The sequence below is a fragment of the Oncorhynchus nerka genome, linkage group LG7 (assembly GCF_034236695.1).
Source record: "Oncorhynchus nerka isolate Pitt River linkage group LG7, Oner_Uvic_2.0, whole genome shotgun sequence".
NCBI classification, from domain to species: domain Eukaryota; kingdom Metazoa; phylum Chordata; class Actinopteri; order Salmoniformes; family Salmonidae; genus Oncorhynchus; species Oncorhynchus nerka.
In genome coordinates this window covers 88,117,303-88,143,829 of record NC_088402.1, presented here as the reverse complement: position 1 = coordinate 88,143,829, position 26,527 = coordinate 88,117,303, and the positions used below count along the sequence as shown (strand labels likewise).

The following is a 26,527-nucleotide window of genomic DNA, read 5'->3' as shown; positions in this document are numbered from 1 at the left end:
ACTCCTGGCTGTCCCCAGTCCACCTGGTCATGCTGCTGCTCCAGTTTCAACTGTTCTGCCTGCGGCTATAGAACCCTGACCTGTTCACCGGACGCGCTACCTTATCCTGGACCTGCTGTTTTTGACTCTCTCTCTCTACTGCACCTGCTGTCTCAACCTCTGTATGACCCTGCTGGTCATCTATAAACGTTTGAACGTCTTGAAGAACAATCTGGCTTTAATGGCAATGTAACCGGCACAGCTAGAAGAGGTCTGGCCTCCCCTCAGAGCCTGGTTCCTCTCTAGGTTTCTTCCTAGGTTCCTTTCTAGGTTCCTTTCTAGGGAGTTGTTCCTAGCCACCGTGCTTCTACATCTGCATTGCTTGCTGTTTGGGGTTTTAGGCTGGGTTTTTGTGACATCTGCTGATGTAAAAAGGGCTTTATAAATACATTAGATTGATTGTACGTTCTTGAACAGACTTTGATGTACATTCTCTCCCATTTGATGGGTGTGGCTTAATGCAATGAGTGATGTATTTTAAAGGGAGTGGCCATGGTGACAGCATTCCCCAACCCACAACCCAACCCCTCCCCATTTTTCAAACGGTTTGTTCAGTAATTGAACCCTTTCCGTTCAATTGAATGTTCCAGAACAAAAAATAAACGTACTGAACGTATTCAGACTTTGTTTTGATTGTTTCAATCAATCAGTAAATCAATCGTCATGCCTTAATCATTCTGAAGTATTGAATAACCCATGCATGCATGAGTGGGCGAGCGAGAGCCAGACTAAGAGAGATAGACCAACCTTTATCTGAGAGAGAGAGAGAGAGAGACAGAGAGAGAGAAATACAGAGACATGGCAGCAGCAGTCTTCACACTGTGCTAAAACATGATGTGTGACATCTGGTGAATGATGAGGATGTATTAGTCTCCTCCCACTCAGTCTCCTCCCACTCAGTCTCCCACAGAGTTCCCACCTGGAGTCCTGTGTTCCCTGTCACGTTGAAAAGAACGTCCAGTGTTGTGGCTGCGTTCAGCAGGGCACCGCGTTGTGGAACACTATCATGCCTGAGTGCCAGTCTGTTTCTGCTATCATCCGAACTCCTTGTCACTCATTGCAATGTTTGGCTTGACAATGAAAGCGATGGCGTTGGCATGAGCACAAAGATCTGTGAACAGGCTACACAAACAAACTTTGGTAGAATTCGGGAATCACAATCAGTTCTATTTGTGATGAATTGTAATCTGCAGGGTTCCACAACGTTTGCCGACTCGACGGGACACAGAGGTTGATTAGTGCTGTGGCTATCATAAGCAACAGTGTGTTCATTCATAATGCCCTGACTGACAACAGCTTTCTCCAACAGCTGAACATGATAGAGACAATCAGTAGATAACGGCAACATCTAAATGAGTAGATAAGATCTGCATCGAGTACTGTATTCACGATCATCTGTCACACCACAATCTATTGATTACGTTTTTAATTGATTGGTTCTAGTGGCCGATGATGAAGGTACATCAAAAAAAGGCCAGCCTATTTCCTATAAAGTGCACTCCTTTCGAACACAGCTCTTTTGGGCCCTGGGCAAGAGTAGTCCACTATATAGGGAAAAGGGTGCCATTTTTTGACGTGACCTCCCTTATCTTTCTGAGGTCAATGTGAATGTGATAGCCCCTGCCGCTGCTGTGGCTGTATTGATCCTGGGTTCAGGAATAGCTCAGGGCAGACAGACGGGCAGCATCATCATCCCATTGATCAACGAAATGCAGTCAGATCATTACTCGTCTGCATTTCAAATGGCAGCCTGTTATCTATATATTTCACTACTTTTGACCAGGGCACACATGGGGTGACCTATGGGATACAGCCATAGTGAGTCCCTCTGTAAATCCAGTACTGCAGTGATAAAGGTGCACACTACATTTAGTGACTTCAATCTACTATGGACTTCAGTTCAGATACTCTGCAGCATTATAGGTTATCACTTTGTTAGAGTACACTTGGTGAGAGTCTAGAAAAGTAGTGGAGTAGAATGCTAGATTTAAAAAACTGGTTAGTCTTTTCTAGTCTTATTGGTTGAAAACGGTCAACATCTTTTATCAGGATGTGATTTGCAGCTGTGTGATGGCTGAAGAAAGACCATCACAAAAACGTGACTAAAACTAGAGAGCAATAGTAATGGCGTCTTTTTGACGGCACCAACTGAGGCTAGTTCCGCCATGTTTCGCTCCGCCATGGTTCGTTGGTCAAAGCCTACGGGGATTTTTTGTTTGTTTTGAGTTTTGGATAAATGCCCGAAAAAAAAGGTCTGTGGTAAATACAGGCTCAGGAGATCTTATACGTTTTGTTCTATGAGGTAATCTTCATCAGTTAACGTCACTTTTTGTGCATTTTGAAGAATTGATGTAATCAAAGCAAGCACATAAATGGTTCATAATTCATGAAGGTCATGTTAACTGACAGATATTATCTCATAGAACATATAACATCTCCTACACCTCTGTTTACCACAGACCTTATTTTCAGAGTTTATCCAAAAACCTAACAAAACCCCTATTCATTTCCCCGTAAGCTTTGACCAACGAGCCACGGCCAACTAATTTACATTTTTTTAGGACTACAAGCTAGCGAGCTCTATGTCTTGTAACAGAACATTACTATCTCTACTGTGGAATATTCCACAGCAATGAGTCCAGACAGCTGTCTTTCCCCTGTTCCTGTTTATCTGTCCTCTCCTAGTGACCAGAGAGCGTCCCCCCCCCATGGTCCGCCTCCGGAGAACAGACTAGCCCTGAGGTTGTTTGTGTGTTTTACTCGCAGCAGGTTGGTGGAAGTTGTTCAACAGCTGTTTCTGTAGAAAGGCAGCACAACGGCTTTCAATAAAGCTGCCTCGTTCTCTTTAGCCTGGTCCCAGATCTGTTTGTGCTGTATTGCCAACCCGGAACAGACTTGGCAACTCATGACAACTCAAGACAGCACAAACAGATCTCTCCACTCCACTCTTCCTGGAAGCCAAATGCTTGGGAATGGGAAGTCACAAGGCTTTGTCTGTGGCCTTGATGTTTGTGTGGCTCTCACCTCTGACAGATAAGACAGGCAGGTGTTACTGCACCGTGCAACTCAACGATAAACCTTAAAGGGGAAGTTCATCCAAAAACACTTCTGGGCTCTTTATAACACTTGCCTGGAAGTTTGTCAGTACCCCCAGACAGTTTCTAGGTACATTGCTTGAGTACGTAGATTTCTGTATGTTTATATAAACATGCCACATTTCCAAAATGACCTAAATATGCATTAAAAACCATGTGTATTTATCGTTACATAAACAACAATTGGTGACTTGGCATTGACTTATATGTAAAATGTATTTTATTTTATTTGAAATAAGACCTACTTTATGCTAGCGCGAAGGTCTTCCGTATCGTCTATAATCCGTTGATTTTATTCTTCGTAGTTCTAAGATTGATAATTACACGAGGCAGGATGAAGGAGCATGTTACTATTGGTCTTCAATAAAGGAATTAAGGACGACAGGAAGCAAACAAAGAGAAGTACACAAAGAAGCTAGGCAAGTGGTTAGTAGTGGTTTCCAATCTCTGAAGTAAAGTTGTAGGCGAATCATACTCGAGTAGCTGAGTAACTTCAGGGAAGTAAGTAGGCAGAATATCTGCCCAGAATTCGGGGGCATTGTACCCCCCCCTCCGGGCGCAATAATGTCCCTGTCAGATACAAATATATTGCACATTTTCACTCTTTTCCTGACCACGATAGATCTATGTGTCGGGCACGGCTGCAGGCCATCCGACATCCTGATTTATGATGTCGATACAAAGCCTGAAGGGATTCACCAGCGGCGGTTGTCCGTTTGCAGTGATCACTTTGATCACTTTGGGATTAGAGTGATCACTTTGACCACTGGGATTAGAGTGATCACTTTGACCACTGGGATTAGAGAGATCACTTCGACCACTTTGGGATTAGAGTGATCACTTTGACCACTGGGATTAGAGTGATCACTTTGACCACTTTGGGATTAGAGTGATCACTTTGGGATTAGAGTGATCACTTTGATCACTTTGGGATTAGAGTGATCACTTTGGGATTAGAGTGATCACTTTGATCGCTTTGGGATTAGAGTGATCACTTTGGGATTAGAGTGATCACTTTGATCACTGGGATTAGAGTGATCACTTTGACCACTTTGGGATTAGAGTGATCACTTTGGGATTAGAGTGATCACTTTGATCACTTTGGGATTAGAGTGATCACTTTGATCACTTTGATCACTTTGGGACTGGTTGAAACCGGCTTCTATTCCCACCGTTTTTCCACCATAGACGGGAAAGCTCCAACCATTCGAGGTAGATTGCAAAAATAAATAGCTAAAACCTGTAGTCACTACAAAGTCATTTGTAATGTTATTTGTTTGCTCGTGTTGTATTTGGTTTACTACTGTACATGTAACATAATCCTACAGACTATTGTGTTTTAATTTTATGATTCAATTTCCTTTTCCATTACTCATAATACTAATAAGCAGTCCAAGACCTAGGTCCCGAATCATGGCGCACATTGGAATTTCAATATTACATAAAAAAAATACATTGGTAAATATTAGCCTAATGATATAAATTAGCAGAAAAAAAAATGTGCCGAGAAAGTCATTACAAGGATTCTTGGGGTCTTGGGAGGCCGGAGCAGTGTGTTTGGAAGGTATTTATGATGGACTTTGACGTCGAATGTGATTTCTTTGCGGAAGTGGGGGGGTAGAATCAGATTACTTAGCTACATGTACGCTACATGACCATAAGTATGTAGACACAGGCTCATCGAACATCTCATTCCAAAATCATGGCTATTAATATGGAGTTGGGTCCCCCTTTGCTGTTATAACAGCCTCCACTCTTCTGGAAAGGTTTTCCACCAGATGTTGGAACATTGCTGTGGGGACTTGGTTCCATTCAGCCACAAGAGCATTAGTGAAGTTGGGCACTGATGTTGGGCAATTAGGTCTGGCTTGCAGTCGGCTTTCCAATTCATACCAAAGGTGTTCGATGGGGTTGAGGTCAGGGCCAGTCAAGTTCTTCCACACTGATCTCTGTATGGAGCTCGTTTTGTGCACAGTGACATTTTTAATCTGAAACAGGAAAGGGCCTTCCCCAAACTGTTGCAGAAAAGTTGAAAGCACAGAATTGTCTAGAATGTCATTGTATGCTGTAGCGTTAAGATTTCCCTTCACTGGAACTAAGGGGCCCGAACCATCATTTCTCCATCACCAAACTTCACAGTTGGCACTATGCATTGGGGCAGGTAGCGTTCCCAGACTTGTCCTTCGGACTGCCAGATGGTGAAGCGTGATTCATCACTCCAGAGAATGTGTTTCCACTGCTCCAGAGTCCAATGGTGGTGAGCTATATACCACTATGGCTGACGCTTGGGATTGCGCATGGTGATCTTGGGCTTGTGTGCTGCGGCTCGGCCATGGAAACCCATTTCATGAAGCTCCTGACAAACAGTTCTTGTGCTGACGTTGCTTCCAGAGGCAGTTTGGAACTCGGAAGTGAGTGTTGCAACTGAGGGCCGACGATTTTTTGGCGCTTCAACACTCGGTGTTCCCGTTCTGTGAGCTTGTGTGGCCTACCAATTCGCGGCTGAGCCTTTGTAGCTCCTAGACGTTTACACTTCACTATAACAGCACTTACAGTTGACCGGGGCAGCTCTAGCAGGGCAGAAATTTGATTACATCTTGTTTGAAAGGTGGAATCGTATGACGGTGCCACGTTGAAAGTCACTGAGTTCTTCAGTATGGCTAATGTTTCTCTATGGAGATTGCATGGCTGTGTGCTCGATTTTATACGCCTGCCAGCTTTCGAATCCACTCATTTTAAGAGGTGTCCACATACCTTTGTGTACACACATATATATATATATATATACAGTGAGGCAAAAAAGTATTTAGTCAGCCACCAATTGTGCAAGTTCTCCCACTTAAAAAGATGAGAAAGGCCTGTAATTTTCATCATAGGTACACGTCAACTATGACAGACAAAATGAGAGAAAAATCCAGAAAATCACATTGTAGGATTTTTTATGAATTTATTAGCAAATTATGGTGGAAAATAGGTATTTGGTCACCTACAAACAAGCAAGATTTCTGGCTCTTACAGACCTATAACTTCTACTTTAAGAGGCTCCTCTGTCCTCCACTCGTTGCCTGTATTAATGGCCCCTGTTTGAACTTGTTATCAGTATAAAAGACACCTGTCCACAATCTCAAACAGTTACACTCCAAACTCCACTATGGCCAAGACCAAAGAGCTGTCAAAGGACACCAGAAACAAAATTGTAGACCTGCACCAGGCTGGGAAGACTGAATCTGCAATAGGTAAGCAGCTTGGTTTGAAGAAATCAACTGTGGGAGCAATTATTAGGAAATGGAAGACATACAAGACCACTGACAATCTCCCTCGATCTGGAGCTCCACGCAAGATCCCACCCCGTGGGGTCAAAATGAACAGTGAGCAAACCGGAATTCTTACTGGTTGGTAGGTGATCAAATACTTATGTCATGCAATAAAATGCAGATGAATTACTTCACACAATGTGATTTTCTGGATTTTTGTTTTAGATTCTGTCTCTCACAGTTGAAGTGTACCTATGATAGAAATGACAGACCTCTACATGCTTTGTAAGTAGGAAAACCTGCAAAATCGGCAGTGTATCAAATACTTGTTCTCTCTCTATATATATAGTGTAAATCAGGGGTCTCCAACAGGTCGAATTCTGAAACTACATGTTCACGTGTCCCACCGTAAACTGTCATGAACAAAAAGTAGTTCAGACTGAGCAAGTTCCCACAGTGACGAGGAGAAGTGGATGGACTACGCTCCTCATGGAGTTAAAGGGTTTAAACCACATGATTCCCTTAGTGAGGTCCCCCTGTTAAATCAGGGGTTTAAACCACATGATTCCCTTAGTGAGGTCACTGTTAAAGCAGGGGTTTAAAACCACATGATTCCCTTAGTGAGGTCCCTGTTAAAGCAGGGGTTTAAACCACATGATTCCCTAGTGAGGTCACCTGTTAAAGCAGGGGTTTAAAACCACATGATTCCCTAGTGAGGTCCCCCTGTTAAAGCAGGGGTTTAAACCACATGATTCCCTAGTGAGTTCCCCTGTTAAATCAGGGGTTTAAACCACACGATTCCCTTAGTGAGGTCACTGTTAAAGCAGGGGTTTAAACCACATGATTCCCTAGTGAGGTCCCCCTGTTAAAGCAGGGGTTTAAACCACACGATTCCCTTAGTGAGGTCACTGTTAAAGCAGGGGTTTAAACCACATGATTCCCTAGTGAGGTCCCCCTGTTAAAGCAGGGGTTTAAACCACATGATTCCCTAAGTGAGGTCACCTGTTAAAGCAGGGGTTTAAACCACATGATTCCCTTATTGAGGTCACTGTTAAAGCAGGGGTTTAAACCACATGATTCCCTTAGTGAGGTCACTGTTAAAGCAGGGGTTTAAAACCACATGATTCCCTTAGTGAGGTCACTGTTAAAGCAGGGGTTTAAAACCACGTGATTCCCTTAGTGAGGTCACCTGTTAAAGCAGGGGTTTAAACCACGTGATTCCCTTAGTGAGGTCACCTGTTAAAGCAGGGGTTTAAAACCACATGATTCCCTTAGTGAGGTCACTGTTAAAGCAGGGGTTTAAAACCACATGATTCCCTTAGTGATGTCACTGTTAAAGCAGGGGTTTAAAACCACATGATTCCCTTAGTGAGGTCACCTGTTAAAGCAGGGGTTTATTAAAACCACATGATTCCCTTGGTGAGGTCACCTGTTAAATCAGGGTTTAAAACCACATGATTCCCTTAGTGAGGTCACCTGTTAAAGCAGGGGTTTAAAACCACATGATTCCCTAGTGAGGTCCCCCTGTTAAATAGGGGGTTTAAACCACATGATTCCCTTAGTGAGGTCACCTGTTAAAGCAGGGGTTTATTAAAACCACATGATTCCCTTAGTGAGGTCACCTGTTAAATCAGGGTTTAAAACCACATGATTCCCTTAGTGAGGTCACCTGTTAAAGCAGGGGTATAAGCCACATGATTCCCTAGTGAGGTCCCCCTGTTCAAGCAGGGGTTTAAACCACATGATTCCCTTAGTGAGGTCACCTGTTAAATCAGGGGTTTAAAACCACATGATTCCCTTAGTGAGGTCACCTGTTAAATCAGGGGTTTAAACCACATGATTCCCTTAGTGAGGTCACCTGTTAAATCAGGGGTTTAAACCACATGATTCCCTAGTGAGGTCACCCTGTTAAAGCAGGGGTTTAAACCACACGATTCCCTTAGTGAGGTCACTGTTAAATCAGGGGTTTAAACCACATGATTCCCTTAGTGAGGTCACCTGTTAAAGCAGGGGTTTAAACCACATGATTCCCTAGTGAGGTCCCCCTGTTAAAGCAGGGGTTTAAACCACATGATTCCCTTAGTGAGGTCACTGTTAAAGCAGGGGTTTAAAACCACATGATTCCCTTAGTGAGGTCACTGTTAAAGCAGGGGTTTAAAACCACGTGATTCCCTTAGTGAGGTCACCTGTTAAAGCAGGGGTTTAAACCACGTGATTCCCTTAGTGAGGTCACCTGTTAAAGCAGGGGTTTAAAACCACATGATTCCCTTAGTGAGGTCACCTGTTAAATCAGGGTTTAAAACCACATGATTCCCTTAGTGAGGTCACCTGTTAAAGCAGGGGTTTAAAACCACATGATTCCCTAGTGAGGTCCCCCTGTTAAATCGGGGGTTTAAACCACATGATTCCCTAGTGAGGTCCCTGTTAAAGCAGGGGTTTAAACCACATGATTCCCTAGTGAGGTCACCTGTTAAATCAGGGGTTTAAACCACATGATTCCCTAGTGAGGTCCCCCTGTTAAAGCAGGGGTTTAAACCACATGATTCCCTTAGTGAGGTCACCTGTTAAAGCAGGGGTTTAAACCACATGATTCCCTTAGTGAGGTCACTGTTAAAGGAGGGGTTTAAAACCACATGATTCCCTAGTGAGGTCACCCTGTTAAAGCAGGGGTTTAAACCACATGATTCCCTAGTGAGGTCCCCCTGTTAAAGCAGGGGTTTAAAACCACATGATTCCCTTAGTGAGGTCACTGTTAAATCAGGGGTTTAAAACCACATGATTCCCTTAGTGAGGTCACTGTTAAAGCAGGGGTTTAAAACCACATGATTCCCTTAGTGACGTCACTGTTAAAGCAGGGGTTTAAAACCACATGATTCCCTTAGTGACGTCACTGTTAAAGCAGGGGTTTAAACCACATGATTCCCTTAGTGAGGTCACTGTTAAATCAGGGGTTTAAACCACATGATTCCCTAGTGAGGTCCCCCTGTTCAAGCAGGGGTTTAAACCACATGATTCCCTTAGTGAGGTCACCTGTTAAATCAGTGGTTTAAACCACATGATTCCCTTGGTGAGGTCCCTGTTAAAGCAGGGGTTTAAAACCACATGATTCCCTTAGTGAGGTCACCTGTTAAAGCAGGGGTTTAAACCACATGATTCCCTAGTGAGGTCCCCCTGTTAAAGCAGGGGTTTAAAACCACATGATTCCCTAGTGAGGTCCCCCTGTTAAAGCAGGGGTTTAAAACCACATGATTCCCTAGTGAGGTCCCTGTTAAATCAGGGGTTTAAACCACATGATTCCCTTAGTGAGGTCCCCCTGTTAAAGCAGGGGTTTAAACCACATGATTCCCTAGTGAGGTCACTGTTAAAGCAGGGGTTTAAAACCACATGATTCCCTTAGTGAGGTCCCTGTTAAAGCAGGGGTTTAAAACCACATGATTCCCTTAGTGAGGTCACTGTTAAAGCAGGGGTTTAAAACCACATGATTCCCTTAGTGAGGTCACCTGTTAAAGCAGGGGTTTAAAACCACATGATTCCCTTAGTGAGGTCACTGTTAAAGCAGGGGTTTAAACCACATGATTCCCTTAGTGAGGTCACCTGTTAAAGCAGGGGTTTAAACCACATGATTCCCTTAGTGAGGTCCCTGTTAAAGCAGGGGTTTAAACCACATGATTCTCTTATTGAGGTCACTGTTAAAGCAGGGGTTTAAACCACATGATTCCCTTAGTGAGGTCACTGTTCAAGCAGGGGTTTAAAACCTCATGATTCCCTTAGTGAGGTCACTGTTAAAGCAGGGGTTTAAACCACATGATTCCCTTAGTGAGGTCACCTGTTAAAGCAGGGGTTTAAACCACATGATTCCCTTAGTGAGGTCACCTGTTAAAGCAGGGGTTTAAACCACATGATTCCCTAGTGAGGTCCCCCTGTTAAAGCAGGGGTTTAAACCACATGATTCCCTTAGTGAGGTCCCTGTTAAAGCAGGGGTTTAAACCACATGATTCCCTTATTGAGGTCACTGTTAAAGCAGGGGTTTAAACCACATGATTCCCTTAGTGAGGTCACTGTTAAAGCAGGGGTTTAAAACCACGTGATTCCCTTTAGTGAGGTCACCTGTTAAAGCAGGGGTTTAAACCACATGATTCCCTTAGTGAGGTCACTGTTAAAGCAGGGGTTTAAACCACATGATTCCCTTTAGTGAGGTCCCCCTGTTCAAGCAGGGGTTTAAACCACATGATTCCCTTAGTGAGGTCACCTGTTAAATCAGGGGTTTAAACCACATGATTCCCTTAGTGAGGTCACCTGTTAAATCAGGAGTTTAAACCACATGATTCCCTTAGTGAGGTCACCTGTTAAATCAGGGGTTTAAACCACATGATTCCCTAGTGAGGTCACCCTGTTAAAGCAGGGGTTTAAACCACATGATTCCCTAGTGAGGTCACCTGTTAAATCAGGGGTTTAAACCACATGATTCCCTTATTGAGGTCACTGTTAAAGCAGGGGTTTAAACCACACGATTCCCTAGTGAGGTCCCCTTGTTAAAGCAGGGGTTTAAAACACATGTTAGTCATTCCTCTTTCCCCCAGTCCTTCTCATTACTAAACAAGCTCTGTTGGCTCATCTCGCCTCTCCATTTGTACACATCTCCGCCTCAGCGATTCTGAGCGAACAATATCAACCAGCCACTTCAACATTGGACAAAAAAATGATAATCGGGATGCCCTCCTGTCGCCACGGCAGCCACTTTTACTCAGTAAGCCGTTGCCTAGCAATGCCAGTGGAGCAGCGACGATGGCCTGACATGAGGACTTGTCTGGAGCATAGAAATAGAAATAATAGAATGAATGAACATGGACTGGAATGGGAATGTGCGTTCTAGTAATTCAATTTCTATGGTCTGGACTATGGTGGCCCTCCTCTCTGTCTGAGCTCAGCTAGCTGAAAGGGCCTCTTTCAATTGATGTGGGGAGGAGAGGGAGGGATGGAGAAGGCTGGGGGACATTGGGGATATGTTGGGTTTGTTGTGGCAGGAGTGGGTGGCAGTCTCTCTCTGTCTCTCTCTGTCTCTGTTCACTTTCTGGGAATGACATGACAGCAGAATGTGAGACAGAACAAATGTGTGCTGAGAATACCCCAATGCCATCATCCCCCCTAATCACAGACCTACTTATGAAAACCTTTTAACTCCATGAGGAGCATAGACCATCCCTTAATGTTCTCCACCTCACTGTGTTAAACCCTTTAACCCAATGAGTTTCACCATAACACTGGCGTGTTTTGTACTTCTAACCCCCTTTAAAAGGTGTGTTTGAGCTACATACTTCTGGGTTGTACCATTATATACTTCTGCATCCATAGATACCAACCACTCGTCTGTGTGATAAACAGGGGCTTAGCTAGAGCTGTGTTTCTGAAACAAGGGCGGTTCCTGAAGGGGCCTGGTGACAGGAATTTTCACAAAAACCTCTGGCGAGTGCGAACGGTTTGAGCTATAACCTGTATCTATGAAAAGCTGAGACACATGAACACATTCACAAACTACACAAGAGTCATTAGAAGGTAAGGGGTTCTTCTACATAGATCATAGTAAATCCCAGGACATAATGTCTATAATACTGTAAGGGGTTCTTCTATATAGATCATAGGGAATCCCAGGACATAATGTCTATAATACTGTAAGGGGTTCTTCTACATAGATCATAGGAAATCCCAGGACATAGTGTCTATAATACTGTAAGGGGTTCTTCTACATAGATCATAGTAAATCCCAGGACATAGTGTCTATAATACTGTAAGGGGTTCTTCTACATAGATCATAGTAAATCCCAGGACATAATGTCTATAATACTGTAAGGGGTTCTTCTACATAGATCATAGTAAATCCCAGGACATCGTGTCTATAATACTGTAAGGGGTTCTTCTACATAGATAATAGTAAATCCCAGGACATAGTGTCTATAATACTGTAAGGGGTTCTTCTACATAGATCATAGTAAATCCCAGGACATAGTGTCTATAATACTGTAAGGGGTTCTTCTACATAGATCGTAGTAAATCCCAGGACATATTGTCTATAATACTGTAAGGGGTTCTTCTACATAGATCATGGGAAATCCCAGGATATAGTGTCTATAATACTGTAATTAGCTCACATAGTTGCTGTCACAAACTCCACACAGTTATATCTGACTAGTTGGAAATGTATTTCCCACCAAGCAAACAAGTGCTGTACTTACAGCGTTCATATGAGTTCATATGGACCTTATTTTCTCATTTGACATTTGTCAATAAAACTCATGAATGCAACTGTTCGTGTTAAATAGTTTTGTGCCCTGGTTGTCCTGACCAGAACATGGGAAAACACTTCATTGTAGCCCTGGTTGTCCTGACTAGAACATGGGAAAACACTTCATTGTAGCCCTGGTTGTCCTGACTAGAACATGGGAAAACACTTCATTGTAGCCCTGGTTGTCCTGAAAATAAAACCCTTCATTGTAAGGCTCTAAATATGAGGGCTGGACATGCAGATCAATGAAAGTCAGATGAAATGAAAAGCCAATTTTAGATGTGATCTAAGGACTGATAGGGTTAACTCAAGAGGACAGGCCATCCACTAATGTTCTCTGCGGCACCCGGATCGTCAGCCCTCTGCTTTTTTTAGGGGTACTCAGGGGTCAAGATGAAAATAGAGACATCCATACCCACTGCTGGCTTTGTCTGGCTGGCATTCATTGACTCTACTGGACCCCGGCACATAAACCTCTGTGTTAGGCCTACATTAATACACGTACCAACACCCATCCTAACACTCCCAGTCCTAATCTCAGAACTCTTGTGCACTAGCTAGCTAGCTACTCACCGTGACAGTCTGTCACAACACACTACACATCTCCTATCATTACATTCCCTCCATTACTACACACAGAGCAGACTGTGGCAACAGACATTATCTTGGAAACCATTTGGCAGAACTAGTTACTGACAACCACAACTAGTTACAGACAAGCATAACTAGTTACAGACAACCCCATTCACCACTCCATCACTCAGTACCACATTCACCACTCCACAACTCAGTACCACATTCACCACTCCACAACTCAGTACCACATTCACCACTCCATAACACTATACCACATTCACCACTCCACAACTCAGTACCACATTCACCACTCCATAACTCAGTACAGTATTCACCACTCCACAACTCAGTACCACATTCACCACTCCACAACTCAGTACCACATTCACCACTCCACAACTCAGTACCACATTCACCACTCCACAACACTATACCACATTCACCACTCCACAACTCAGTACCACATTCACCACTCCACAACTCAGTACCACATTCACCACTCCACAACACTATACCACATTCACCACTCCACAACTCAGTACCACATTCACCACTCCACAACTCAGTACCACATTCACCACTCCACAACTCAGTACCACATTCACCACTCCACAACTCAGTACCACATTCACCACTCCACAACTCAGTACCACATTCACCACTCCACAACTCAGTACCACATTCACCACTCCATAACACTATACCGTATTCACCACTCCACAACTCAGTACCACATTCACCACTCCATAACACTATACCACATTTACCACTCCACAACTCAGTACCACATTCACCACTCCACAACTCAGTACCACATTCACCACTCCATAACACTATACCGTATTCACCACTCCACAACTCAGTACCACATTCACCACTCCATAACACTCATACCACATTCACCACTCCACAACTCAGTACCACATTCACCACTCCATAACACTATACCGTATTCACCACTCCACAACTCAGTACCACATTCACCACTCCATAACTCAGTACCACATTCACCACTCCATAACACTATACCGTATTCACCACTCCACAACTCAGTACCACATTCACTCCCACAGTACCCATTCAACTCCATAACAGTACCACATTCACCACTCCATAACTCAGTACCACATTCACCACTCCATAACACATTACTCCACAACCAGTACCACATTCACCACTCCATAACTCAGTACCACATTCACTCCATAACACACTCCCACAACTTCATTCACCCACAACTCAGTACCACATTCACCACTCCACAACTCAGTACCACATTCACCACTCCACAACTCAGTACCACATTCACCACCGGTGTGATTGGATAATTCATGAAGTATGTTTAACCACCCGGTTTTAACTACAGTATGCATGTGTGTACAAGTGTACGGACTGGGCTGGCCGAGAGATATATTATTATTGGAGTGCTCCCTAAATGGAACACTATTACCTATTTAGTGCACTAGTTTTTATAGGAAATAGGGTGCTATTTGGGATGCATGCCTGGTTTTCATACAGAGTGGCCTCAGCCTCATCAATGGGAATACTACTGAGCTGAACCCCACGGCTTGGGCCACTGGGCCAAAGTTCAGGTTTTATATAAGGGCATGTGTTACGTAAGACCACTGCAGCTAGGGTCTGAGTCTGAGCTGTAAAACTACTGCGGGGTCTGGGTCTGAGCTGTAAAACTACTGCAGGGTCTGAGTCCGAGCTATAAAACTACTGCGGGGTCTGAGTCTGAGCTGTAAAACTACTGCAGGGTATGAGTCTGAGCTGTAAAACTACTGCGGGGTCTGATTCTGAGCTATAAAACTACTGCAGAGTCTGAGCTGTAAAACTACTGCAGGGTCTGAGTCTGAGCTATAAAACTACTGCAGGGTCTGAGTCTGAGCTGTAAAACTACTGCAGGGTATGAGTCTGAGCTGTAAAACTACTGCGGGGTCTGAGCTGTACAACTACTGCGGGGTCTGAATCTGAGCTGTAAAACTACTGCAGGGTCTGATTCTGAGCTATAAAACTACTGCGGGGTCTGAGTCTGAGCTGTAAAACTACTGCAGGGTATGAGTCTGAGCTGTAAAACTACTGCGGGGTCTGGGTCTGAGGGTCTGGGTCTGAGCTGCTACAGTACTCATACATAATTCATACCCTAGCTAAAGCTAAATTAGGACTTTTTTTCATCACTTCTAAAACAAAATCTGCCCTACCACACCACAGCACTGCAAAGAAAGGTAAGTTCCCTGGTTCTACCTCTGACTAAGTAGACTGAAAATAAATGGATGTTAAGCTACAGAAGGTTACATTCAGAAGAGGAATAGTCGAACCCCCTGCCCAGGATTCTATTACTGCACTCTTTGGAAAAAAGGAGTTAACTATAACCTAAAAGGGTTATTTGGCTGTCGCCCTAGGAAAAGCATTTGAATAACACTTGTTGGTGGTTCCAAGTAGAACCCTTTTGGTTCCAGGTAGAACCCATTTGATTCCAGGTAGAACCATTTAGACAAGAGGGAAACAAAAAGGGTTCTCCTAAGGGGACAACCAAACCTTTTTTTCTAAGAGTTTAGCTTTCCAGACTGATTGTCAATTGATAGTGTTCATTTGGATGTATATATTTTATTGACAAATGAGGGTCTGGTTCAAATAAAATACATTATTCCTGTCTCATCTACTAAAATTCAACACCTATGTTGGACTCTCAAAATACAAGTGTCACACAAAATTCTGCCTGTAGGTTGATTTATAAATTTGACCAGGTGAAACTAACCTGCCACAGAGATGATGAAGGAAGCATCCATGGCGTCGATACCCAGGTTCCTGGCCCGGGCAGACAGGTGGAAGTAAGGGATGAAGTAAGCCAGCTGGCTAAACACCAGGGACCAGGTATAGATGCAGAAGAAGGGGTTCTTTAACAGGGAGAAGTCCAGGACTCGGTTTTTCACCAACGGTGGGATAGGGTCGTCCACGGTGGTGGTGCCGTTCGGCGAGGAGAACCCAACCACAGCGGAACCGTTTATGCTAATGGTACCGTTCTGTTCCACAGGACTGGGGGTGTCTGTGACTGGCGTGGTGGGGGACTGATCCTGAACGTTCCCGTTCACCTGTCTGTTCTGGACACATTTGGTCAGTTCAGGGTTTGGTGGAGGTGGGTGGCTGTGGTTGCTCTGACCCAGCCCATGGGTCGTGGCCTTCTCTTGGGTCTCAGCGTCCCAGTGGAGGGGTGGAGGAATGGAACGGGAAGAGTCTGATTTGGCGATGCCATTGGTTAACGGCGTGGATCCGTTAAGGCAGCATCCATTCTGAGGGCAGTTCTTTTCCTTCTCTGGACCTATCAGAGGGCTTTTTTGGATGAATGACGATGAGCATGAGGAAGGGGGTGGTGCAGGCTTCACGTGGATGGGTCTTAGCAGCATCCCAGAGGCCACCAGGTTCAACATCAGGCCTCCCAGGATCAACAGAGCTCCTGTGGAAATAACAAAGGCGTGTCACAGGCTCTTTACAGGGTCAATCTAAAATAAGCATACAGTAGACGAAATATACATAATTTTCACATCATTAAATGATGAATCATTAAATACTTCCCACACACCAACAGACATAGTGCGTGTGTGTCTGTGTGTCAGTACCTTGCCAGGCATACTTTTCCAGCAGCAGCTGAGTGAAGGGGGCGAGGGCGAAGGTCAAGCCCATCCCAGACCTTCCGATGGAGTATGCCGTCGCTAACCTCTTACGGAAATATGTTGCCGTGACAACTGAGGTGGCTTGGTACAGGAGCGCAAAACCAAGGCCTGAGAGGAGATACATGATATGTTTATGATCATAAACTGGGTGGTTCAAGCCCTGAATGCTGATTGGCTGAAAGCCGTGGAATATCAGACTGTATACCCACGGGTATGACAAAACATTTACTGCTCTAATTACGTTGGTAACCAGTTTATATAATAGCAATAAGGCACCTCGGGGGCTTGTGACATATGGTCATTATATCACGGCTAAGGGCTGTGTTCCTGCCTAAGAACAGCCCTAGCCGTGGTATACTGGCCATATATCACACCCCTCTGTGCCTTATTGCTTAATCATATACTTATGATTCAGAATTCTCACCAAAATACAAACGCTAGACAGATAAACCCCTCAGTTCTAGTATATCAAATACCTCAAGACAAATACTTGCAAGTATACAAATTAAGACTTAGGACCCAGGGCTACTTTGCTTTGTAGCACGGCTAGCGGCTGCACTTTAACCTTTAACCTCTTTTAACTGTTTGAGCTTTTAACTTGTTAGCTTACCTACAATCAGCCCCATGCTGATATATAGGAATACCACGCTGGTGGCAAAGATACTCAGGAGGAAGCCAACACTGACCAGCACAGCCCCGGCTATAGAGGTCACTCTGTTACCCAACTTCGCACAAGCTACAGAGGCCAAGGGACCTACACAGGAACAAACAGATAAACTTGAAAATGTGTCCCATACTTTGTTCATTCATCCATCCATCCACTAAGTTCTTAGTTAGAAAGACAGGTGTCAGATTTTGTCAGTGGTTAAGGCGATGCAACACAAGAGCCAGACCCCAGACCCAGACCGCAGACCCAGACCCCCAGACCTCAGACTGCAGACCCAGGGGGACGAGTGATGTGGTCAGACTTTGGTTTCATGTGAACTCTGACCTTGAGCGAGACACATACACACACGCAAACAAATATGACTTCCACACACACACACACACACACACACACACACACACACACACACACACACACAGTTGTAGTCTGAATGTTTTCCTGTCATGTGAACTCTGACCTCCTGAGAGCCGCAGGCTAGACATGATGGAGCCGATCCAGCTGATACTCTCTGCTGACCCTCCGAACTCATCCTGGAACGCCACGAAGAAGATCCCAAAGCTTTTTAGGGTCCCCATCACCAGCACATTCACCTGGAGGCATAGACCGATGGAGGGAGGTACACAGATAGGCAGGCAGACAGATGCACGCAGGCACAAACACACACACACACAAACCAACACGTGAGCACATGGTCTGCCACACTACAACCATGCAGGGTTGGGATTAATTCCTTTTCAATTCAGGGAGTACAGTACACTACAATTCAAATTCACTTCAATGCTGGAATTGGGTTTATTTTCCAAATGGACCACAAGCTTGTGTAATTGCATAACATATCAACAATTATTTCAAGAAATGCTAGAAACGTGTCTAATAGATAAACATTTCGTAAACCTCCCAAAAAACACCCAAAGATGAGGAAAGAAGAAGCCGTACCAGGAAGCAGTGAAGTACGACCATCCAGCCCCAGCCACCGTCTGGGGGGTCTTCATATTGGATCTCCTTCCCTTTCTTCTCATCCTCGGTCTTCATACAGGTATTACTTCTCCTGAACAGGTTAACCTTGGCAACCTTGGGCTCGCTGCAAACAAACCACAACAATGCAACACTTTCAAAGTACACCATATCCATATGTAGTACTTTCATATCCATATATAATACTTTCAAAGTACACCATATCCATATATAATACTTTCATATCCATATATAATACTTTCAAAGTACACCATATCCATATATAGTACTTTCATATCCATATATAATACTTTCAAAGTATACTGTAACATGTTTTTTATTTATATTTTTATTTCACCTTTAGGCCAGTTAGGCCAGTTGTGAACAAGTTCTCATTTACAACTGCGACCTGGCCAAGATAAAGCAAAGCAGTGTGAACAGACAACACAGAGTTACACATAAACAAGTGTACAGTCAATAACACAATATAAAAATCTATATGCAGTGTGTGCAAATGCAGAAGAGAAGGGATGTAAGGCAATGAATAGGCCATAGAGGCAAAATAATTACAATTTAGCAATTAACACTGGAGTGATAGATGTGCAGATGATGATGTGCAAGTAGAGATACTGGGGTTGCAAAAGAGCAAGAAGATAAATAGCAATATGGGATGAGGTAGTTGGGTGGGCTATTTACAGATTGGCTGTGTACATGTTAGGCAACACTGGCAGGGTAAACTGTAACATGGCAACACTGTCAAAGTAAACCGTAACATGGCAACACTGTCAAAGTAAACCATAACATGGCAACACTGTCAAAGTAAACCGTAACATGGCAACACTGTCAGGGTAAACCGTATCATGGCAACACTGTCAAAGTAAACCGTAACATGGCAACACTGTCAAAGTAAACCGTAACATGGCAACACTGTCAGGGTAAACCGTATCATGGCAACACTGTCAAAGTAAACCGTATCATGGCAACACTGTCAGGGTAAACCGTAACATGGCAACACTGTCAGGGTAAACCGTAACATGGCAACACTGTCAAAGTAAACCGTATCATGGCAACACTGTCAGGGTAAACCGTATCATGGCAACACTGTCAGGGTAAACCGTAACATGGCAACACTGTCAAAGTAAACCGTAACATGGCAACACTGTCAAAGTAAACCGTATCATGACAACACTTTCAAAGTAAACCGTAACATGGCAACACTGTCAAAGTAAACCGTAACATGGCAACACTGTCAAAGTAAACCGTATCATGACAACACTTTCAAAGTAAACCGTAACATGGCAACACTGTCAAAGTAAACCGTATCATGACAACACTTTCAAAGTAAACCGTATCATGACAACACTTTCAAAGTAAACCGTAACATGGCAACACTGTCAAAGTAAACCGTAACATGGCAACACTGTCAAAGCAAACCGTATCATGACAACACTTTCAAAGTAAACCGTAACATGGCAACACTTTCAAAGTAAACCGTAACATGGCAACACTGTCAAAGTAAACCGTATCATGGCAACACTGTCAAAGTAAACTGTATCCATATGTTATACTTTAGGCCACACAAGCTCACAGAACAGGACCGCTGAGTGCTGAAGCGCACAGCGCGTAAAAATTATTCCAAACTGCCTCTGGAAGAAACGTCAGCACAAGAACTGTTAGACGGGAGCTTCATGAAATGGGTTTCCATGGCCGACCAGCCGCACACAAGCCTAAGATCACCTTGCGCGATGCCAAGCGTCAGCTCGAGCGATATAAAGCTCGACGCCATTGGACTCTGGAGCAGTGGAGTGATGAATCACACTTCACCATCTGGCAGTCCAATGGACAAATCTAGGATTGGTGGATGCCAGGAGAATGCTACCTACCCCAATGCATAGTGCCAACTGTAAAGTGATGGAGGAGGAATAATGGTCTGGGGCTGTTTTTCATGGTTCAGGCCCCTTAGTTCCAGTGAAGGGAAATCTTAACACTACAGCATACAATGACTTTCTAGATGATTCTGTGCTTCCAACTTTGTGGCAACAGTTTGGGGAAGGCCCTTTCTGTTTCAGTACTACAATGCCCCGTGCACTAAGCAAGGTCCACACAGAAATTATTTGTTGAGATCGTTGTGGAAGAACTTGACTGGTCTGCACAGAACCCTGACCTCAACCCCATCGAACACATTTAGGATGAATTGGAACACCGGCTGTAAGCCAGACCTAATCGCCCACCATCAGTGGCCAACCTCACTAATGCTTGTGGCTGAATGGAAGCAAGTCCCCGCAACAATGTTCCAATGTGCAACAATGTGACCACCATTTCCTCATACCGTTGATGGATGGAGTTGATCAGATATTGCTTGTGGTCTGTGGAATGTTGTCCCACTCCTCTTCAATGGCTGTGTGAAGTTGCTGGATATTGGCAGGAACCAGAACACGCTGTCGCACACGTCGATCCAGAGCATCCCAAACATGCTTAATGGGTGACATGTCTGGTGAGTTTGCAGGCCATGGAAGAACTGGGACATTTTCAGCTTACAGATCCTTGCGACATGGGGCAGTGCATTACCATGCTGAAACATGAGGTGATGGTGGCGGATGAATGGCTCGAAAATGGGCCTCAGGATCTCATCACGGTATCTTTGTGAATTCAAAATGCAATTGTGTTCATTGTCCGCAACAGCTCCTCTTCAACCTCAGGAGGCTGAAGAAATTTGTCTTGTCACCTAAAACCCTCACAAACGTTTATAGATGCACAATTGAGAGCGTCCTGTCGGGCTGTATCACCGCCTGGTACGGCAACTGCACCGCCCACAACCGCAGGGCTCTCCAGAGGGTGGTGCGGTCTGCACAACGCATCACCGGGGACAAACTACCTGCCCTCCAGGACACCTACACCACCCGATGTTACAGGAAGGCCATAAAGATCATCAAGGACAACAACCACCTGATCCATTGCCTGTTCACCCCGCTACCATCCAGAAGGTGAGGTCAGTACAGGTGCATAAAGCTGGGACCGAGAGACTGAAAAACAGCTTTGTGTGTATTAGGTAGTTGTTGGGGAATTGTTAGATTACTTGTTAGATATTATTGCACTGTCGGAACTAGAAGCACAAGCATTTCGCTACACTCGCAATAACATCTGCTAACCATGTATATGTGACCAATAACATTTAATTTGATATCGGTTACGACGTCAAACTGCAGTCAGGTCAAGGACAACCAGCACGCAGATGAGCTTCCCCGAGACGGTTTCTGACAGTATGTGCAGAAGTTAATTCGGTTGTGCAAACTCACAGTTTCATCAGCTCTCCGGGTGGCTGGTCTCAGACAATCCTAAAGGGGAAGAAGCCAGATTTGGAGGTCCTGGGCTGGAGTGGTTGCACATGGTCTGTGGTTGTGAGGCCAGATGGATGTGAGGCCAGATGGATGTGAGGCCAGATGGATGTACTGGAGGAATGGATATTCAGTTCTCTTGCAACAGATTTGGTGGAGATTCCTGCAGTCAGCATACCAATTGCACGCTCCCTCAAAAACTTGAGACATCTGAGGCATTGTGTTGTGTGACAAAACTGCACATTTTAGAGTGGCCTTTTATTGTCCCCAGCAGAAGGTGCACCTGTGTATTGATCATGCTGTTTAATCATCTTCTTGATATGCCACTCCTGTCAGGTGGATGGATTATGCTCACTAACAAGGATGTAAACAAATGTGTGCACTACATTTGAGAGAAATAAGCTTTTTGTGCATTTGGGATATTTTATTTCAGCTCATGAAACATGGGACCAACACTTTACATGTTGAGTTTATATTTTATTTCGGTGTAAAAACGCCTTCACATGGAAACAGACTTGGAAGGTACTGGTTCCAGGTGTCAGAGGAAGGCCCTAAAAATTGTCAAAGACTCCAGCCACCCCGCATGGCAAGCGGTACCAGAGCGCCAAGTCTAGGTCAAAGAGGCTTCTAAACAGATTCTACCCCCAAGCTATAAGACTCCTTAACATCTAATCAAATGGCTACCCAGACTATTTGCATTGCCCCCCCCCCCCCCCCCACACACACACACTCTTTTACGCTGCTGCTGCTACTCTCTGTTATTATCTATCCATAGTCACTTTAATAATGCTACCTACATGTACATATTACCTCAATTACCTCGACTAACCGGTGCCCCCGCACATTGACTCTGTACCGGTACCCCCTGTATATAGCCTCACTATTATTATTTTACTACTTATTTGTTACTTTTATTTTTTGTTATCTTTCTTAAAACTGCATTGTTGGTTAAGGGCTTGTACGTTAGCATTTCACTGTTGTATACGGCGCATGTGACAAACACAATTTGATTTGATTTGAAAGCATTTGAAGAACAAACACAATTTCCAAGAATACTGCCAGCCAATACTGCCAGACTATCCTAGTTCCCAGCAACTACATTGACTGGTAGCTTTTTTTCTTCTTCTGTTAGACATCTCTGTTAAGACATCTCTGTTAGACATCTCTGTTAGACATCTCTGTTAGACATATCTGTTTGACATCTCTGGTAGACATCTCTGTTTGACATCTCTGTTTGACATCTCTGTTAGACATCTCTGTTAGACATCTATGGTAGACATCTCTGTTTGACATCTCTGTTAGACATCTCTGTTTGACATCTCTGTTTGACATCTCTGTTTGACATCTCTGTTTGACATCTCTGTTTGACATCTCTGTTAGACATCTCTGTTTGACATCTCTGTTAGAGACATCTCTGTTTGACATCTCTGTTTGACATCTCTGTTTGACATCTCTGTTAGACATCTCTGTTAGACATCTCTGTTAGACATCTCTGTTAGATATCTCTGTTAGACATCTCTGTTTGACATCTCTGTTAGAGACATCTCTGTTAGACATCTCTGTTAGATATCTCTGTTTGACATCTCTGTTAGACATCTGTTAGACATCTCTGTTAGACATCTCTGTTTGACATCTCTGGTAGACATCTCTGTTTGACATCTCTGGTAGACATCTCTGTTTGACATCTCTGTTAGACATCTCTGTTTGACATCTCTGTTTGACATCTCTGTTAGACATCTCTGTTTGACATCTCTGTTAGACATCTCTGTTAGACATCTCTGTTTGACATCTCTGTTAGACATCTCTGGTAGACATCTCTGTTAGACATCTCTGTTAGACATCTCTGTTTGACATCTCTGTTAGAGACATCTCTGTTAGACATCTCTGTTAGATATCTCTGTTTGACATCTCTGTTAGACATCTCTGTTAGACATTGTCTGCAGATCCCGTATCATCAATAAACAATTCTCTCTGTAAGTGCTGAGTCTGCATGTCTTCAAGTAAAATATATATCCTCTTCTACAACCACCAACACGTTGCAACATATTCCACACTTCATTGATTGCTGATACAGCAAAGGACTAAGGACAGAGGTCAAAGAGGGACATTCAAATCAGTACACTGATAGGTGTTGAGTGCTGACAGACTAGGGTGCAAAATTGCAGTAACTTTCACAAAATCCCAGTTGGAAGAGTCCCGGAATGTCCCGGAATCACAGGGGAATGTACAGGAACTCCAGAATCCTTTTTCGCCAGAAGGTATACTGGAAAACATGGGCATTTTCGGGCAGTTACCCAAGTTTTTGCTCCCCTATCTATGACTCACCACATTTCCTCTGCTGTCCTCGGATGATACTTTGCATGGTGCAACACTGAAATATATTCCACACAGGTAGACAAACGGACAGCCAGACATACAAGGCCGTAAATGACAATAGGATCGAAATGCATTGAATGGTATTGCAGGGTAAAGATCGTGCTAAAGATCAATGGTTTATCTCAGGGGTATTCAAATATTACCCTACGAGTTCCAAACGGTGCTGGTTTTCTGTTTTACCTAATAATGAATTTGCACACACCTGGTGTCCCAGGTCTAAATCAGTCCCTGATTAGAGGGAAACAATGAAAACACGCAGTGGAACTGGCTTCCAGGACAAAAGTTGAGTTAGAGGGGATTATCTGTTAATCTGTGAGGACATTCAGTGAGAGTTGGACGTGAGTCTCAGTGGAAAGGTGCACGACCTCTGTCTATCTATTGTAGTTGACAGTGTAGTGATGTTTATACTGTACTGATGTGTATATAGTGTACTGATGTATATAGTGTATATAGTGTACTGATGTGTATAGTGTACTGATGTATATAGTGTACTGATGTGTATAGTGTATATAGTGTACTGATGTGTATAGTGTACTGATGTGTATAGTGTACTGATGTATATAGTGTATATAGTGTACTGATGTGTGTAGTGTATATAACTTACTGATGTGTGTGGTGTACTGATGTGTGTAGTGTACAGATGTGTATAGTGTACTGATGTGTATAGTGTACAGATGTGTATAGTGTATATAATGTACTGATGTCTATAGTGTAGTGATCTGTATAGTGTATATATTGTACTGATGTGTGTAGTAGAAGTAGACGATTTCAAGTTTTCATAACAATCGGTAATCTGCATTTTTGGACACCGATCATGGCCGATTACATTGCACTCCACGAGGAGACTGCGTGGCAGGCTGACTACCAGTGCAGCAAGGAGTCAAGGTGCTAGCTAGCATTAAACATATCTCATAAAAAACAATCAATCTTTACATAATCACTAGTTAACTACACATGGTTGATGATTTTACTCTAGCTTGTCCTGCGTAATTGATGCGGTGCCTGTTAATTTATCATTGAATCACAGCCTACTTCGCCAAACGGGTGATTTAACAAGCGCATTCGCGAAAAAAGCAGTCGTTGCCCCAATGTCTACCTAACCATAAACATCAACGCCTTTCTTAAAATCAATACACAATTATATATTTTTAAACCTGCATATTTAGTTAATATTGCCTGATAACATTCATTTATTTTAACTAGGGAAATTGTGTCACTTCTCTTGCGTTCTGTGCAACAGAGTCAGGGTATATGCAGCAGTTTGGTCCGCCTGGCTCGTTGCGAACTGTGTGAAGACCGTTTCTTCCTAACAAAAACAGCCAACTTCGCAAAAGGGGGATAATTTAACAAAAGCGCATTTGTGAAAAAAGCACAATCGTTGCACGAATGTACCTAACCATAAACATCAATGCCTTTCTTAAAATCAATACACAGAAGTATATATTTTTAAACCTACATATTTAATCAAAATAAATTCATGTTAGCAGGCAATATTAAACTAGGGAAATTGTGTCACTTCTCTTGCGTTCATTGCACGCAGAGTCAGGGTATATTTAACAGTTTGGGTCCCCTGGCTCGTTGAGAACTCATTTGCCAAAATGTTTACGTAATTATGACATAACATTGAAGGTTGTGCAATGTAACAGCAATATTTAGACTTATGGATGCCACCCGTTAGATAAAATACGGAACGTTTCCGTATTTCACTGAAAGAATAAACATTTTGTTTTCTAAATTATAGTTTCTGGATTTGACCATATTAATGACCTAAGACTCGTATTTCTGTGTGTTATTATATTATAATTAAGTCTATGATTTGATAAAGCAGTCTGACTGAGCGGTGGTAGGCAGCAGCAGGCTCGTAAGCATTCATTCAAACAGCACTTTACTGCGTTTGTCAGTAGCTCTTTGTAATGCTTCAAGCATTGTGCTGTTTATGACCAAGCCTATTAACTCCCGAGATTAGGCTGGCAATACTATAGTACCTCATAGAACATCCAATAGTCAAAGATATATTAAATACAAATGGTATAGAGGGAAATAGTCCTATAATAACTAGAACCTAAAACTTCTTACCTGGGAATATTGAAGACTCATGTTAAAAAGAACCACCAGCTTTCACATGTTCTCATGTTCTGAGCAAGGAACCTAAACTTTAGCTTTCTTACATGGCACATATTGCACTTTTACTTTCTTCCCCAACACACAAATTGAACATGTTTCATGATTTATTTGAGACTAAATTGATTTTATTGATGTATTATATTAAGTTAAAAT

At 43.4% G+C, this 26,527-nt stretch overlaps 1 protein-coding gene across 1 annotated transcript in view; it reads right to left on the bottom strand.

Annotated features, from left to right (window-relative positions):
* LOC115132545 (monocarboxylate transporter 5-like) overlaps positions 1 to 18,651 on the bottom strand; it is a 40,202-nt gene extending 21,551 nt beyond the window's left edge. The window contains exons 1-5 of the mRNA XM_065020945.1: positions 18,522 to 18,651; positions 18,043 to 18,175; positions 17,529 to 17,672; positions 16,865 to 17,026; positions 16,006 to 16,701 (exon numbers count right to left, since the gene is read on the bottom strand). Of these exons, the coding sequence (XP_064877017.1) occupies positions 16,006 to 16,701; positions 16,865 to 17,026; positions 17,529 to 17,672; positions 18,043 to 18,175; positions 18,522 to 18,617 (1,231 nt within the window). The 5' untranslated portion in view covers positions 18,618 to 18,651. The remainder of the gene's footprint in view (positions 1 to 16,005; positions 16,702 to 16,864; positions 17,027 to 17,528; positions 17,673 to 18,042; positions 18,176 to 18,521) is intronic.
* Between the last annotated feature and the right edge of the window lie 7,876 nt (positions 18,652 to 26,527).